At 38.8% G+C, this 17,557-nt stretch overlaps 1 protein-coding gene across 2 annotated transcripts in view; it reads left to right on the top strand.

Moving 5' to 3' along the window:
* Positions 1–2,688: 2,688 nt before the first annotated feature.
* The window catches only part of LOC127619136 (inactive dipeptidyl peptidase 10-like), a 73,856-nt gene continuing 58,987 nt past the window's right edge, over positions 2,689–17,557 (top strand). The window contains exon 1 of one of the 2 annotated variants that reach the window (XM_052091909.1): positions 2,689–2,826. In XM_052091909.1, coding sequence (XP_051947869.1) covers positions 2,788–2,826 — 39 coding nt within the window. In that variant the 5' untranslated portion in view covers positions 2,689–2,787. The remainder of the gene's footprint in view (positions 2,827–17,557) is intronic. The other variant, XM_052091910.1, reaches the window with a different exon arrangement.

Here is a 17,557-nt window from a genome sequence, read left to right as displayed (position 1 = left end):
CGGTTCCCTGAGAGGAGGGAACGAGTATTAGCGTAAGCTGCCGTGCTTGTGCTTGGTCAGTCGCTTCAGTCGATTGAACCTAAAGAACTCTCATGACGGGCGCCTAATATATAGCCTTAGCCACGCCCATCTTGGCGGGCTCTGAGCGCTGGGCTCGAGCCGCTCATTGGTCACGCGCTCAGAGTCGCCCGTCATTGGTTCGAGCAAGTTGCCGCAGCACAGCCAATGACCGAGCTGCCTCGCTCATTGCTGTCTGCTGTGCAGCTGCAATGCGTTTTACATAAAGACTTCAATATTTCTCGAGAAACAGAGTTTTCCCATAGCGTAAGCTACTTACGCAATACTCGTTCCCTCCTCTCAGGGAACCGAGGTTACGTTAGTAACCGAGTCGCTCTGTTGGTCCTTACAATGCAAGTGAATGGTGACCAAAGCTTTGAAGCTCCAAAAAGCACATTAAGGCAGCATAAAAGTAATCCATATGACTCCAGTAGTTTAATCCAGGGTTTCTCAATTACCAAAAATTGGTTGCGGATTATTGTCTGCTGGGTTGCGAGATGTTTCTCTCCTGAGTACAAATGACCATTTTGACCAATTAGAGAATTACAACTGTATATGCAATGTTTGGGGCAATAGTGACCTCTATTGTCGAATCGTTATAATATCTTCAGGTTTACTTAAACGACTGCATTTTTCTGATGTAAATTATTAGCTGTCCAATCACAATAATCTATCAATGCTACGAATCATACTTTTTGGACAAGGTCTCTTTACGTAGCCTTGCATGCGCTAGCTTCATGCATTATCGTGATAATCTGAATGCAATCCAATCTCTGGACGTCATCATTTTAGAGTGGCATTCCCAAGTAGGGTTGCCACCCATCCCATAAAATACAGGATTGTTCCGTATTTAAAGATGAAATGATGCATCTCTTATCGAATAGATCATGAATTTAACCTTGATATTTTTTGGAAATTGGAAAATGGTGGGTAAGGGACTGTCTGAAAAATCCTCACATTGAGCCAAAACCATGGAGGGTGTGGTAAGAGACCATCTGAAAACTTCAGCCAGCAGCACCAAAGCTATAAATATTGGGCTGTAGACATAAAGCCGCTATATTATAATCATATAAACATAACTACATTAAGTAAGTACCTATTCATTTATTTACAACCCCCTTGGTTGGTCATGGATGACTGGCATTCCAAAAAAGTGGGTCGCATTGGGCAAAAGGTTGAGAAACCCTGATTTATGAAGTGATCCAATAAACCTTTTTTGGTGAAAACAGACCAAAATGTAAATGTTCTTTTACTGTAAATCTTGAAATCAGCTTTCTCCTGGGTGATCACGATTTCAAGCTTGATTGCACTTCCTAGCCATCTAGCGCTCTGTGCATGCATCAAGAACTAGGAAGTGTAATTGAGCTTGACATCATTGTCGTTTATAGAGGCTGCAATTACAAGATGTACAGTGAAAAAGGAGTTCCATTTTTGTCTGTTCTCACCCCAAAATTGATTGGATCACTTCAGAAGGCATGGATTAAGCCACTCAAGTCGTATGGATTACTTTTATGCTGCCTTTATGTGCTTTTTGGAGCTTCAAAGTTGTAGTCACCATTCACCATTCACACATATATTCTTCTAAAAATCTTTGTGTTCTGCAGAAGAAAGAAAGTCAAAAACATCATGAGGCATTATCCAACATATCCACTTCTGCCATTACATACATTGCACTGTACATAATATACTGTATTTTAGTTCTTTATATAACGGATTTGTAATAGATTTGCACTATGTGTGTGTATGTGGGTATGTATGAAGGTGTGTGTCTGAGTGTATGTATACGTATATATGTATAAATATTTATTTTTATTATTCTTTTTTTTTAATTATTATGTCTTGCTGCTGTTTTTGTATTGTTTTGCACTGGAAGCTCCTGTCACCAAGACAAATTCCTTGTATGTGTAAGCATGCTTGGCAATAAAGCTGATTCTGATGAGGATGAGTAAAATGATGAGAGAATGAGGATTAACTATTCCTTTAATTTAAGAAGTGCTTTACATCCTGTGTGCTACTCATAATCTAATGAGGTCATGGGGCTGCTTTTCATACCAGACATAAATTATTTATATAAATGAAAACATTAATATTTCTGTAGAAGTATAAATAAATAATTATTTATGCTTATTCTCCCTCATATCGAAACATGTCTTTTTACACTATCTATCTATCTATCTATCTATCTATCTATCTATCTATCTATCTATCTATCTATCTATCTATCTATCTATCTATCTATCTATCTATCTATCTATCTATCTATCTATCTATCATCTGTCTGTCTGTCTGTCTATCTATCATCGTCTGTCTGTCTGTCTGTCTGTCTATCTATCCATCTATCTATCTATCATCTGTCTGTCTGTCTGTCTATCTGTCTGTCTGTCTGTCTCGCTCTCTTTCTCTGTGTTAATTCTGACTGACGCCTCAGACATTTATATTTAAAAAAAGAGGCAAAGCAAGAAGATGCTGCGTGTTATCTTTATGTTCTAGTTGGTCCATGGGCTTGTTCTTGAAATTGTGTGTGTGTGTGTGTGTGTGTGTGTGTGTGAGAGAGAGAGAGAGAGAGAGAGAGAGAGAGAGATATGGCCAACTTTACCCCATCCTATTGAATGAATATACCAGTGGGGTGTAGAGAGTTGCAGCGCCAACTTAAACAACGCTGTCAAGTACTGAAGGAGCAGTCAACTATCTGTGCAGGTTTTGGGACGTAATCTGTGGACCGCTGCAAACATGATTGCCACCACACAACAGAACATGACAACGGAGCTAGTAAGCCTAATTAAACAGCATGATTTATTTTATTATTATTATTTTTCGTTTCCTTTTTGCTTGTCATAAGCATGGACTAAATACAGACTGGGAGTAAAGCGAAGAACAGGTTTCGTTGGTGATTTTATGTACACCTCTATGCACTAGAGCCGCAGCAAAGCAGCGCGTGCATGTGTTGAGAGAATTGTGACACCTTCACGCGAACACGTTTCTCTATCATTTCATGTTTTTAAACTATACCTACATATGTTTCAGCTGAATTACCCGTTAGAGTGCACGCGCGTTTGTAGCACAGGTGTTACGGACATTAATTCTGCATGGTGTTCATTCATACTTTCAAATACTATGTTTTGCTACGTTACATCTGTTTTTCTCTCAAATGTACTGCAGTGCTTTCTAGCGTTGACTGATCGAACGAGGGCTTTTCCGACAGATTTTAATATCTGACCATTTAAATTCTTTGTGAAAATTGTAATAATTGTGCGTGTGTTTTTTTCTCTCATGATGTTCAGTAACGCAAGGCGCTGCCTCGTGCTAATATATTTTTTTTCTCATTTATATTTTGTGGTTTGAAGAACCGCAATAATAATCTCAAAGAACCCCCTCTGAGACCATTTCCCCATGCTCCACAAACATCTGCTCGAATATGAGTTCATTATCTTTGTAAATGTATTTGAAAGAGCTCATATGAATTCAATTAGTTTTACCTCTGTCTCAAACGCTAACAACTATCATGAATATCATCTTTCCAAATCTCATTCCCTTGCACTATATCTCACACCACTGGCATACTTGCTCAGTGTTTGCATATGAATTCACTTACTGATAAGGATGATAAACTCTTTGGCTTTATAAATCTAAGGAATGGCATTTATATTATAATGTTTGGTGTTGCAAGAGCTTTTTCTAAAAAAATAAGGGCTGTTGAAGTATAGGGAGTGTGCATGAACTGTGTTTATCCTCTATATGCTGGCAGATGACTTGTATGATGCATCTTTAACTGAAACGTAATCAAATAACCCACTTTTCTTTGTAGTCTCTGCCTGATTTGCATACCATATACTGCGCCTCATGCCACAAGCATTTAGAACAATCTGCTTTCACTGATTTTGATGAATGTCTCTCTTAGCCCGAGAACTGCTGACACCTCAGAAGTTTCACCATGAAAATAAAATGTTGTGTTTGAGAGTAAAAAGAGTCAAATGTAGGTGCATAGTTATAAACTGCACACATCACAGCTGTCAATACACCAAGCTCTTGATAAAAGAATAAAAGAAAAAGGAAGATATAGGAAGAAAAAAATGCCATTCAATTTCTAATAGTAATCAATATCTTCACTATAATACATCATGTTACCCAGAGCCTATAGAGTGGGTGGGATTGTTCACACAGCTCTGTTTCCCTTGGTTAGAACACTCAGAGTAATTCGTTTATTTTCTATTGTATTCCCCATTCACATTGCAAAAGTAATATTCTGCAGCATTCCTGTAATTTGTTTCACAAACAACTACTGCATGAAATTCAATGTGCGCTTGGAGCGTGCAGGTACTATTGAACTCTAAAAGTGTGTGCTGACAGGAGTTTCAATTATTTAAAAGCTAGAATTTTTCACGCTTGGTTTTTGATTCCCTTAGTATTTTTACCTAAAATTGGCAGTTGCACAGCTAAATGTTGAATGACAAGAAATAACGAGAGCCTGAATGAATTCAAAGAGGTATTTTATCCACATAATGGGAAGGTGTGAATTGAGTCTCACATCATGTCATACATTTGCTGACCTCAGCAGGAAAAGCTCTAGAAATCACGTCCAATGTGTTGGAATGAGCTTACTGGCTGTATTTGAGGGAAGACTAGCTTTAGAAGAAAATGTGCCTTACATTAAGTAAATAGAACAATAGAGTAAATATACTGATATTGTGTGCAGTTTTGCCACATATTATCATTGATTATATTCTGATTATTACTGCCCAGTTAGTCAAAATTATATTGATCAAAACCACAGCTTAAGTCACATGCATACTTACAGTGTTTTGCAATTTTTTTTGGGCCAGTGTAAGTCAGGGCTATCTATTGGCCAGCCTCAGACCTCAACCGCGAGACCAAACTCAATCTGCATTGCCACCATCGGGCCAATTGTTCTGTAGCGTTGCCCTAAAACCTGCCCTAAATATGCTGCCCTGGTGCCAACGTCACACACCCCACATATTTCACAAGCAATAGGGAAGCTCAAGTTGAGGTATCATGTTATCTAGTTATCTAAAATATTGAGTTTATATCGTATATAAAAATGAGCTAGCTAGTAAGATAAGTTAGCATTGACAACTCACCAACTGTATCTGCCATGGTGTCCCGAGTGGTCTCTCCACTAACAGAGGCAGGGCTGGACTGTTAGTCTGGCATACTGGCATTTTCCCGATGGGCTGACGCACGTTGGGGCCATTCATGGACGGACTGACCATCGGGAGAACCGAGCGGGCCATGGGTCTGCTGTAAAATGTGCCGAATGGGCCGCACGCGATAAGCTAAAATAAGGCACCGCGTTATGCAGAACGGACAACAAACGGTGCCGCGATATGCATAAAAGGACAGTGATGTGGAATGTGGTAGAATGGGAGATTCACAGAATGAATGTGCAGCTGACATATCTGCAGAAATGGTATGGTGCAATTATGTAAACATGGACCAAAATATCAAAGGAATGTTTCCAACATTTTGTGAAATCCATACCATGAAGAACTGAGGCTGTTTTGAGAGCAAAGGAAGGCCCTACCCAGTGAGTGTATGTCCAATATATACATTTTTTGTAATTCTTTGTAATTGTGCTTCATCAAAACAGATCTGGATATATGTGTAATTTTGATGGGTCTAACCACCAGTTACATTGACTTTTCAGCATCTTTTCCAAACTCGTGCTATAATAGGCTTAGCGACGTTCAGTACAATTATACATATATTTTGGCAAAATAGCTAACAACCACATAGCAATGTGCTAAAAAACCACCCAGAACACCATAGCAACCATACTATTCTGGCAAGTTGCTAGAAAACCCTATCATTGTACATGGTGTGAAATGTATGCATGCATTATCTTCAGATGTAAAAATATAGTCCATCAAATAATATGAAAAAAGTTTTCTGGAACCGAATCAATTTGTCCATCCAAGTGCTATTCATCAAAACATCCCATAATCCATGTTGATATCTACAGTATACTGTATTCTGAATGAGAAAGTGATATTTCAAACTGTATCTTTTTGCTTATCTAAAATTATCGACAGGTAGAAGTTTCCCTGGGAAACCAATTACTTTGTCACCTACAAGAAACGTTAACGAGAGAGAGAGAAAGCCTGAGCAGAAAGCTCATTAATAATGTAATGCTACTTTGTGTGATCCATTGGAACTGCAGAATAACCTTTTCAGACTTTCCTTCTGCTGTGTTCTTGGGGAGATTTTTAACAGAAAGCACTTGTTGTTGCCTTATTCAGGAGGTTCTGGATCAAACAGATCATGTTGTCTGGAGAATAATTTGGGTGGTTCATCTTTACATCTACATTTATGCATTTGGCAGACACTCTTATCCAAGGTAACTAACACTGCATTCAAGGTGTGCATTTGTTCATACATGTGCTCCCATTGAATCAAATCCTTGATTTTGCATTTGAAGCTCCATGATATATCACTTGTGCTACAGGAACCCCAGCTTTATTTTAATGTTTGAGAACACTATTACTCTGAGTTTGTAGTTCATCACCCTATCTAGGGGTCAGAAAATTGCAACCTGGTCTCAGAGAATCACATTACTGTCCCTACATTTTTGCATAAAATATTTTTTCGTAGCTCATTGTACATATTGTGGCACTTTTCTGGTAAATGATCAATAGATGTGCTACAAAAACAATTAATTTAATTCCCATTCACACAAATCAAGTGTAAAATGGTAGATTTTCAGTTAACAAATGCATACTTTCACCTTGTTCCTCACACAGTGCTATCTTACAACATCTAAACACTTTTACTATAGCATAGACATTTGAATTACATATAAACAATTACATTTACAAGCTTATTCAAACTGCGATGCAAAGGAATGCATTAAGCGTACTTAAGAGCATGCAAGTTGAAATGTAATCTTAAATTGTAATAGAAGCGCCACAAAATAACATGGTCAAAATCAAATCAAATCAAATCACTTTATTGTCACTCAACCATGTACACAAGTGCAACAGTGGGTGAAAGTCTTGGGTGCGGTTCCAAGCAACATAGCAGTCATGATAGTGATGAGACATAAACCAATTTACAATAAACATCAGATTTTCAAAACACAATTTTCATATCTAATATACACATAATTACACACAACACAATATAATAATATACAATGTGCAGTATACAATACGCACAATATAGAATACACATACATAAAATATAGAATACACAGTATTCTATATTTAATAAAAATAGTATATAGCCTATATATTATACAGTAGGTTGTATTGTGCTGTATTGACATTCAGGCTGTCGGTTGATAGTCAGTTACTAGTGTGTTAAGAGAGAATATAATTTATGACAGTCCAGTGTGAGATTAATAAGATTAATAAAGTGCAGTGCTGATGTATATTGATTGTGAGAGATCAAGAGTTCAAAAGTCTGATTGCTTGGGGGATGATGCTGTCGTGAAGTCGGCTGGTGCGGGTGCTGATGCTGCGATACCGCCTGCCTGATGGTAGCAGTGAGAGCAGCCCATGGCTCAGGTGGCTGGAGTCTGTGATGATCCTCCAAGCTTTTTTCACACACCACCTGGTATATATGTCCTGGAGAGAGGAGCGGCTGTGGCGCAGGTGGTAGAGCAGGTTGACTGCCAATCGCAGGGTTGGCAGTTCAATTCCCAGCCCACACGACTGATTCCCGGCTGAAGTGTACTTGGGCAAGACACTGAACCCCAAGTTGCTCCCAATGGCAGGCTAGCGCCTTGCATGGCAGCTCTGTGGCCATTGGAGTGTGAGTGTGAGTGTGAGTGTGAGTGTGAGTGTGAGTGTGAGTGTGAGTGTGAGTGTGAATGGGTGATTGGGACACTGTGTAAAGCGCTTTGGTAACCTCTAAGGTTAAAAAAAAAAAGCACTATATAAGTGCAGACCATTTACCAGAGAGAAGCTCACCTCTGTTGATATGTCTGCAGTTGTGTTGCTGTACCAGGCGGTGATGTGGCCAGTCAGAATGCTCTCTACAGTGCTGGTGTAGAACCGTGTGAGTATGTGGTGGATTATTCCAAGCTGTCTCAGCCCTGTGAAGAAGAGGTGCTGGTGAGCCTTTTTCACAACGGCCTTAGTGTGGACGGACCATGTAGAATTAAATGGTAGACACCGAGGAACCTGAAGCTGCTGACTCTCCGCCGGTGCTCCATTGATGGTGATGGGGCTGTGTTCTCTGTCTTTTCTCCTGAAGTCCACCACAAGCTCCTTGGTCTTGCTGACATTGAGGGAGAGGTTTTGCTCCTGAAACCAGTCTGTCAGAGTATGCAAATCCTCTCTGTAGGCTGTTTCATCATTGTCAGAGATCAGACCTACCACCGTCATATCATCAGCAAACCTAATGATGGTATTGTAGCTATGTGTTGCCACACAGTCGTGTGTGTACAGGGAATACAGGAGTGGGCTGAGAAAACAGCCCTGCTGGGCTCCAGTGTTGAGGGTCAGTGATGAGGAAATGTTGCTGCCCATTCTAACCACCTGGCATCTGCTTGACCGGAAATCCAGGATCCAGCTGCACAGCGAGCTGTTTAAGCCCAGAGCCCGGAGTTTCTCATCAAGCTTGGAGGGCACTATGGTGTTGAATGCTGTGCTGCAGTCCACAAACAGCATTCTCACATATGTGTTCCTTTTTTCAGGTGTGAGAGAGCATTGTGTAGTGTAGATGCAATGGTATCATCAGTGGAGCAGTTGTTGCGGTATGCAAACTGTAGTGAGTCCAGTGAGGCAGGCAGGTTGCTTCAGCAATTGCGTTTTTCATCTCACATTTGCTGTCACGAATCTGCTGAGAGGAAGGACCCAAATGCAGGGATGCAGAGAAAAAAGAATTTATTAAAAAAAACTAAACAGAATACAAACAAAAAGTCTCAATGGACAAATAAAACAGAACTTGTCAGAACTAGCCACATAAGGTAACATAAACCGACCAAAGCCAGTAGCTAGCTGAACCAACCAACCGACAACGGACTGAACACAAGGGGAGCTTAAATAGGGAGAGGTTAATGGTAGACAGGTGCTGCAGATAATCAGTAGATTGGAGTAATGATCGTTGCCATGGCAACTGAGGCTGCTATTCTTGACGTGACACCTGCAAGACACAAGAGGAAGAAACACAGGGAAACATGCAGACAGGACAAACTGACAGATAGAGGGGCCAGACTGTGACATTTGCTTTTTATTATGCTAATTGTAGGTTATGGGTAGGGAGGTAGATTTTATTGTTTTAAAACTTCCTAAAGCATTAAACTGTCTGTCTTTCATCTAACATTTGTTTTCATGACACTATTGGTTAGGTTTTGGTTTAAGCTTTAACGTAGGGTGGTAGGCTTTGTTGATTTAAAATTCGAAAGAGCATAAACCTTAGAAATCTCAATTGTTTGGGAGAAAATGTAACTCTTTTATAGTGGACAGTGGACAAATAACTTCCGGACTGCCACGATACGAGTCAGAAATCACATTATGTCATTTTGTTAAAATGTTGCCACAGTCAGGTCATTTTCATGATATCAGGCTGGGAAATTTTGAGTGCCGTTTATGTGTTCCCTCCGTTTTAGCGTATATCTGTGATGGGATATGACTGCAGCAAGCAGCTCTTGCTAGTGAGATGTTTTTCATTTGAAATGCAGACTTGCTTTCTGATGGGAATATTTTCATAACCTATGACTCAGTAACACCAATGCATCTCATTACCGTCACATTAACACTAGGCATTAAGCTGACTCTGCTTTTGGCAGATACTCTAAACACATCCTGACAGATACCCCTTAACTGATCATGATTGAAAAGGCTTTCTGTGTGCCTGAAAGATTCTCAATAAAGCATGCCATCTAATATTTTGTGAGTATTCCTATGAACTTGTGTCTTATTGTCATAAATCCTGCCAAAGGCCAGTTCAATTTGACTCGTATTTCTTAGAAAGTCATGTCTGACAACTGTAAATGATTCATCCCCAAAACTTGTACGTGAAGCTGATGGCTGCACTTTGTACTCATCAAAGGTTTGGCTTTTTCACTTTGGGCTTCAAGGCACATCCACACAGGCTCTTTTTTTGTAAGAATATTTTGTCTACCTCACTGGTACTAGTATCTGCCACTCAGGCAAACTAAATCCTACGGTTGAGGAAAGCCAAACCTGTAGATTACGAAAATTAACCTTGAATTGCCGGGTCCCTCTTTTATTGGTGGTGTGTACTATTACACATATTTTAGAGCTAGGGATTTGAACATACCTCTATACTCCTAAGTGTTAAACTTTGGTACATTACTCATCAGGCACAGATATGAATGGTAAATGATGTGACTTGTTGAGGAGAGGTTTGCTATTACATTTCTAAGTGATTGGATTTTGTGGACAATTTATGCCTAGTAGACATAAAAATGTACTAACTTTGAACACACTCAGAAAATGGTTCTGTTTAAGGTACAACAGCGGTCACTGGGATAGTACCCTCAAGGGGATCTTTACCTCTAGTTAAATAGTTTTGGGTACATAATTGCACCCTAAAGACCTATTGTGTACCTTTAAAGGAAAGTCAGAGAGAGAGAATATCAGAGCATGAGAGAGTAAGTAAGAAAGTGAGAGAGTGTAAGGCCAGTTAAGTTAGAAGAAGACCACTCACCCATTGAGTGCTATGAATTGCCAGCCAATGTATATCAGTGGACTCAGACTACATTCGAATAAGTCTCAAGCCTGTTTATATTCATATTCAATTATTTGTGCTTGATTAATCAGACAGTTTGCGAGCTGTGACATTTTTTCTAATTATTTGTGGGAACTAGCTTCCTGTCATTATCATAGTGAATACAAAATGAAGAGACATGCCGTGCAGTACAGTGCTCATTTGTAGTTTGTGATGACTTCTGGAAATCATTTAATTGTCTAATGAGAGTTAGGGCACACATAACATTAGTATTCATGTTAGTGTTATTAAAGTGTATTGAGTAATACTAATGAACAACATATACTTATAGGCGAAGTGTGTAATTTATGTACCACAACTGATACTTGGTTGAAAAAAAAAACAACTGATAGTCTCCTAAAAAACTCACACCATTGGTTGAGCCAGTCCAGATTACATTTACATTTATGCATTTGGCAGACGCTTTTATCCAAAGTGACTTACAGAGCCCTTATTACAGGGACAGTCCCCCAGAGCAACCTGGAGTTAAGTGCCTTGCTCAAGGACACAATGGTGGTGGCTGTGGGGCTCGAACCAGCGACCTTCTGATTACCAGATTACCAGTTATGTGCTTAGACCACTACACCACCACATTAGACATTTTTTTCCAGTTGAAATTGGTCTGTACTCACTGAAATTTGAACTACTGCCCCCATTGGCCACATATGTTCACAGAGTGGTACCAAATGCAAGTTACTTTTAGTTGTAAATGGTGTAATAAATACAGTCAACAGGCATGCATACACCCTAAACCAAAAGCCCCAAACCTAAACCTAACTGTCTTTTAAGATGTACTCTTTGTGAATTAATTTCAGATTAGTTCATGAATCTGTCATCATTGTTTACTCATGTTTGACATGTATGATTCACTCAGTGGGACGGAATGCTATACACAATCTCTGTGTTGATTTCCAGTCTACATCTTGAAAAAGGGTGACAGGCTTGCGGAGGCTCATCCATGATTTTTTATTTTTATTTTTTTGGTGAATGCGAGGACCTGTAGGCTGTTTGAAAAGTGAAGGAATGCGGTAAGACTTCCTGACTGCTGTGGGCGCACACAGAGGCAGCACTGCTGGCAGTTTCATGACTCTGGATCCACAAGCACACTGTGGATGTATAATGAAAGGTCTGCAGGTGCCTCCTCTCCACCTCCTTATTCCATGACATCTTTCTAATCCAGGCAGTGACAGCCTCTGTAGAAGCAATCTGAAAGAGTGCCATAGCAAATATTACTAACTGTATTACTCATTAACCACAAAATCAATATTTGTTCATTCGAATAACAATATGGAGAAATTGTGCAGCACTACATTTGCTGGTGTCACAAAATTGCATTAGAGGATTACAGCATATATCTTGCTGTGCTGGAATGGTGTTTGGGCCGGGATAATGTCACGGAAGTTGTGCATATGGAGTTCACCATATGTTTGGCACCAGTGTGTTGAACTGAAATAAAGGGCAAGTCATCGTCAGAGAATATTGGAGCTGGTCTGTTAGTTAGTATACAGTATGATAAAAAATATATTTCAGTTTGATCTTGATTCTAGTGCTATTAAAGGGGAAGTGTGTCGTTTTTTCCAAGTTTAACCCTTGTTAACCCTTGACATTTTTGTCTTTTTCATTTTTGCATTTTTAATCATTTTGGCTGTATTACTGCTAAAAGCATACATTTTGTCAAAGGTGTGTATTTTTGGGGGAAGTTTGATATTTCAACCTCAGTCCTATAATACATCTATAATACACTGTGTACACAAAATAGTTACACTCAGGACCTTAAAATTGTATGAAAATGAATCCCATTAAAACAGCTACTGTATATTTGATCCCAATTCCATTAAAGCATAAAATCAAGTATTCTATGATATTATGGTTTCATTCCTGAGCCCAGGCTACAAAATGTAAAATTTTCAATCAGATGGTGCCATTTTTCGCATGTTTAGCCTATGGAGTAAATAATATTTTTGTTGTTGTTTTATTTTTTTTCATAAAAAAAGGCTCTAACAGTCGCATTATATAAACAAACTGGCATTTAAAGGGTTAAAATCCTGAAAATGAATGAATATTTGGTTATGTTCAGGACTGAGGTTGGTTAAAAAATTAACTAATTGAAAGTGGAAAATAATATTAATAAATAATTTTTGTAATCTATGGACCTCTAAGTTACTTTTTAAAATTGACGCACAAGGGTTAAATACATTATATGCATGGAACACGGCTTGTGTGTCCAGGTTAATGCATAAGTAAAGTTCAATTATGCTTTTGAAGAGTGCACATGTGCGTGCATGCTCAAGTGCGTTTTGGAAACTAGCGCTGTATTAACGCACAGGTTTACTGGGGTTTATGTCCTGGGGCCCGTGGCTGTAGGGGGGCCTCGAACTCCCAGGTGAAGGGGCCCGGTTGAGGCATCCGCCACAGTATTCTCTGTCAGCATTCACAGGAGGATGCATATGTAAACACGTTCAGCGGGAGGTGCTGATGTAAACACAGAGACTGTGCACAACTGATATAACCATCCATGTAGCACATGGTCATAGAGTGACAACGTTCCCCTGTCTGACGACTACCAGAGCTAAGCAAAACGGCAAGCCCCAGAGTACCTTAATGCAGCCCTGGGGGGGACCCCGTAGTCTGTCGTATTACACAGTGCAAACCACTTTCGTGCCTTCAGCAGCTTTCATGCATTAAACAGCTTTTCTTATGTAAATGATCTCTTATAATTTGATATCTGCAGAAGTTATTACTCCACCCTCTTCATATTGTCATTAACAACAGCTCTATACTGTTGAACCAATGTGGTTCAAACAACGGATGTAGTTACTACGGTTTCTGGAAACAGTCATGAGTTCTTTTCTCCAATGACACATCATACTATGGTGGTTAAGCAGTGAGTTAGGTTGTTATACAGGAAATCCACCTCAGCCCAATACAGCAACATTGGCACAACCAATGGAGTGAGTTTGGGGCACTTTCCAATAGACAGTGTTTGGGAATGTGTATTTTTGCAATTTTGTTGGTTTTTTAATGTCTTTAGTTTTAGTTTTCAGTGTGTGGAATGACAGACAAAATGAAAAAAAGCTATATTTTCTGGCAGCAATCAGTGTGATGCTCTAGTTGATTAAATAGTTTCTGTCTTAATGTGTGTTTTTGAGAAATTCTTCCCAAAAAAATAAATAAAAATAGACAGAAATGATGTTGTTAATGTGAATGCGCCTTGAAACAGCTTATTTAAACTGATGTGTTCGACCAAAACAAACTATTTACGTTCAGTCCCTATGTAAGGTCATTGAGTATGACCACAATATGTCATCTTTCAAACAATTCTGGTGTATTTAACCATATTTAACAATTTAATGATCCACATAATCAGCAACTAAGGGCTAAATCCTAAAATCAACACATTTAGGGGCAAATTGTATGGAAACCAGCTAGGGCTTCATCAAACCAGTCAGCATAAATCTTCACAAGTAGACATGCTGTGGTTGCAGTGGATTGGGAATTAATTCGTCAATATTCACTTGATGTGCAGCCATTTAACAGTCATTTTTTATGTTTACTGGATCATTACATGTCCTTTCTTTGCCATCAGGGCTTCGACAGTCAGGTTGACTTCAGAGCTCCACCATATGTTCCAGAATTATGCAAAGCTTGGATGCTTCTCATTACCTCTGTGATTCAGCTCAAAGTGATTTATTCTAGTTTTCTCATCACAGCCAAACACTGTGAAGTTAAGAAGCTCCCATGAGTCTTATTTATGAATTGCTCACTTCCCATGGAAGCTGCTTAAAGTTGCCAAAATCCCCAGAGAGTGACATGAAAAATTGTGCTGTTGCCTCCTTTAATGTTTTCCAGCTGGAATGGCAACCATCAGGAAAAATATGTATGGCTTAATCTTAAAAGCATGAGATCTATTTTTTTTCTGAAAGGGGTGGAATTGATAGTAGATTTTTCGGAAGAATGCTAGGTGTTATGTGTGGTTGCTAGGGCATTGCTATGCAGTTGCTTGTTACATATCAAAGTTTAATACTTAGGATTAAAAAACATTGCAAACGAAGCAATCAAAATAAAGACAGTACAATATAAAACAATTTATACATAGTTGATTAAAAGTATAAAAACAATATATTTTAAGTTATATTTAATTAGCTTAAGAGGACCGACTTCATTACATCATTTGCAATGGTTTATGGAAGTAGGTGGTTGCTGTTTCTTGATTTGTATCAGTGATTTCTCTTATTGGTGGATCTCTTTCCAGGATTCTTGGTAGTGTAGTTTTTCACCAGGAATTGTCCTTAAAGCTGAAGTATTTTTTATTTTTTGGTTAAAATACTTTCTCCTATCCCATCTTAAAATGCAGAGCCAACTATAATTAGGCCATTCATAGATTCATTTTCTCAAAAACTGTAAGCATTGTCTTTCTGCGGCGCTATGAAAATTGCTCTGTTTATTTTATGCGACCCACTTAGACCTGCCCCAACAACGTTACTCAACCATTGGTGTGAGTTGGGGGCGGGACTATCTCTTTGTTTGACCAACGGCAGACGGGGTGGGGGCATATTCAGAAAGCTGTTTTGAAAAAGTTTATTTTTGCAATTCTGTTTGGTGGTACTAGTGGCACAGAAATGACATACTTCAGCTTTAACATGTTTTTTTTATTAAACTGAAATCACACTGGCTTCTACAGAAATATATACAGTATAAGCTAATAACTTAAGCTTGTAGCTCCTAGTAGGTCTGTGTTAAAAGGTTTATAAGTTATTGTTAGAATAATCAATTTCTCTAATTAGAAAATGAATGGTATTTTTACTTACGGAAACCAACTGTGAAGCTTGCCGTAGCCAGCACCACTAATAAACTCTTGGAATCTCTTGGATTCTACCAAAGAATATTCACACGAGACACATTCATTGCTCACATTAGCTCACCAATCTTTGTATTAAATGTTTTCCCCTGAAATCCCCCTTTGTATTGATCTCCTCTGATGGTCCTTAGGCATGGTATTCAAAGTTTTTCCTAATGTGATATACATTACTGACAGCCAAATCACCGGACACGTTTTTCTCCCTTCTATACCACGGGAGCATCCTTGATGAGATTGTCGCCCACACAAAGCCCTGCTTTCTGCATTGCAGGAGCGGTGCCATATATGTGACAGACAGCTTTATAGAGGCACTGCTTTGTGAACCCAGTGCTTGAGCAGAATACATGAGGAAACTGTCTACTTGAGACTCTGCTATAGGACAGAAAGTGTCACTTCAATACCTATCCCATGGTTTTTGAAGGCTAGGTTCTGTCAAATTTTCAGCATGGCTTTATTTTATCAGCCCTCTTTTCACAACAGCTCTCAGAATCGCAAAATCTCCCAGTTTCGAGTGGTGGTTGGCCAAAATGGGTTTTTCAATAACCGATACTGTTGTCTAGAGAACAAGGCGGCTGATGGCAATATAACAGTGGGGTTCAAAAGTCTGAGACCATTTTGAAAATCAGGGATTCAAACAACTCTTTCTCACGAGTCATTAAAAGTTGTAATAACGATACAAGATGAAAAAAATCGTACACAATTTTAAGTGTTGGCTCGTACAAAATCATTTGACTTTTATTCTTGCCATGTTATTAAGATTTTTACTAAGTCTAACTCAAACCTAAACCTAACCATGATTTTAATAGTAATCTAATGTTTGTGTACCACAGAAGAAAGAAAACACTGGGGTGTGGAACGAGACAAGGGAAGCGTGTACTCTACATTTGACATACATACTGTATGTATTGCATAAATATGGAATAAGGAACCAACTTTGTTCACAAATGTTTCCTTTAAGATAATGTGCTGGCTAGCTAAAATTTGTTGCCTGTATTGTATCAATTTCAAATTCTGTTGGTTGATTGGTTGGTCTCTACAGGAATAAAAGTCCTACTTTGATTTTAGGATTTTGCCATCTTGTACTAATTATTACGAGTTGTCTGACTCAGAGACTTTAGTGGATTTAAAATCCAATTTTGACCGGGAAGATTTTTTTTTAATTTCAAACATAAACTGTTCCAAAATGAAGATTTGTTTCCCTGTCTCAACATCGGGACTCCTATTCTGAGGTCTCCAGAACCGACTGGATCCAGCACCATTCCTGCTTTGTGTTGGACTCCACTGCTCGGGTCGCTGAATGACAATGACTAAATGCAGCCGGTGCCAGCCAAACATCACTTCAGACTTCAGAGGATGAACTGATACCAACTCCAATCATAAGACATGGGATACTTCATATTCCATTGTCTGAACCTTGTATTTAGGATGGACCACACCGAACCTCACCGAAATTACCAGCCAGGTTGAACTGCGTTTCACATCCCTGATCTCTGCCTACATCACCTCAGTCTATTGATGGACTACATTCTTGAAATCGAATGCATAGACTAACAATTGCCAACAAAAGCCTTCATCAGCCAATTAACAAGGACAAATGCATCTATGTGAATTTCTTCAGTTAATCCAGACTGGACTTCAAAGACATTAATTAATTAAATTAATTAATTTAATTCAACAATTAAATTTTTTGAATATAATAAGAAAAATACAAATTGATGCATTCTCACTATTTATCTCAGACATTTGGACCCCACTATATGTGAACCTATTTTAGAAAATTTAGTCAATTCCCTAAAATTGTTCAATGAAAACAGAAAGTGTGCATTATCCATTGCCATTACTGATAGATATTGGAACTGATTTAAGAAGGAACAACCTCTTGTGTTTATTGCACAAGCAGACACAGTTATCAGCAAACTCTTAAAAGACAAATATTGACTGATTATCGGT

This window comes from Xyrauchen texanus, chromosome 25 (genome assembly GCF_025860055.1).
Source record: "Xyrauchen texanus isolate HMW12.3.18 chromosome 25, RBS_HiC_50CHRs, whole genome shotgun sequence".
NCBI classification, from domain to species: domain Eukaryota; kingdom Metazoa; phylum Chordata; class Actinopteri; order Cypriniformes; family Catostomidae; genus Xyrauchen; species Xyrauchen texanus.
The sequence above is the reverse complement of the archived record's forward strand: the minus strand, read 5'-3'. Positions and strand labels throughout refer to the sequence as shown.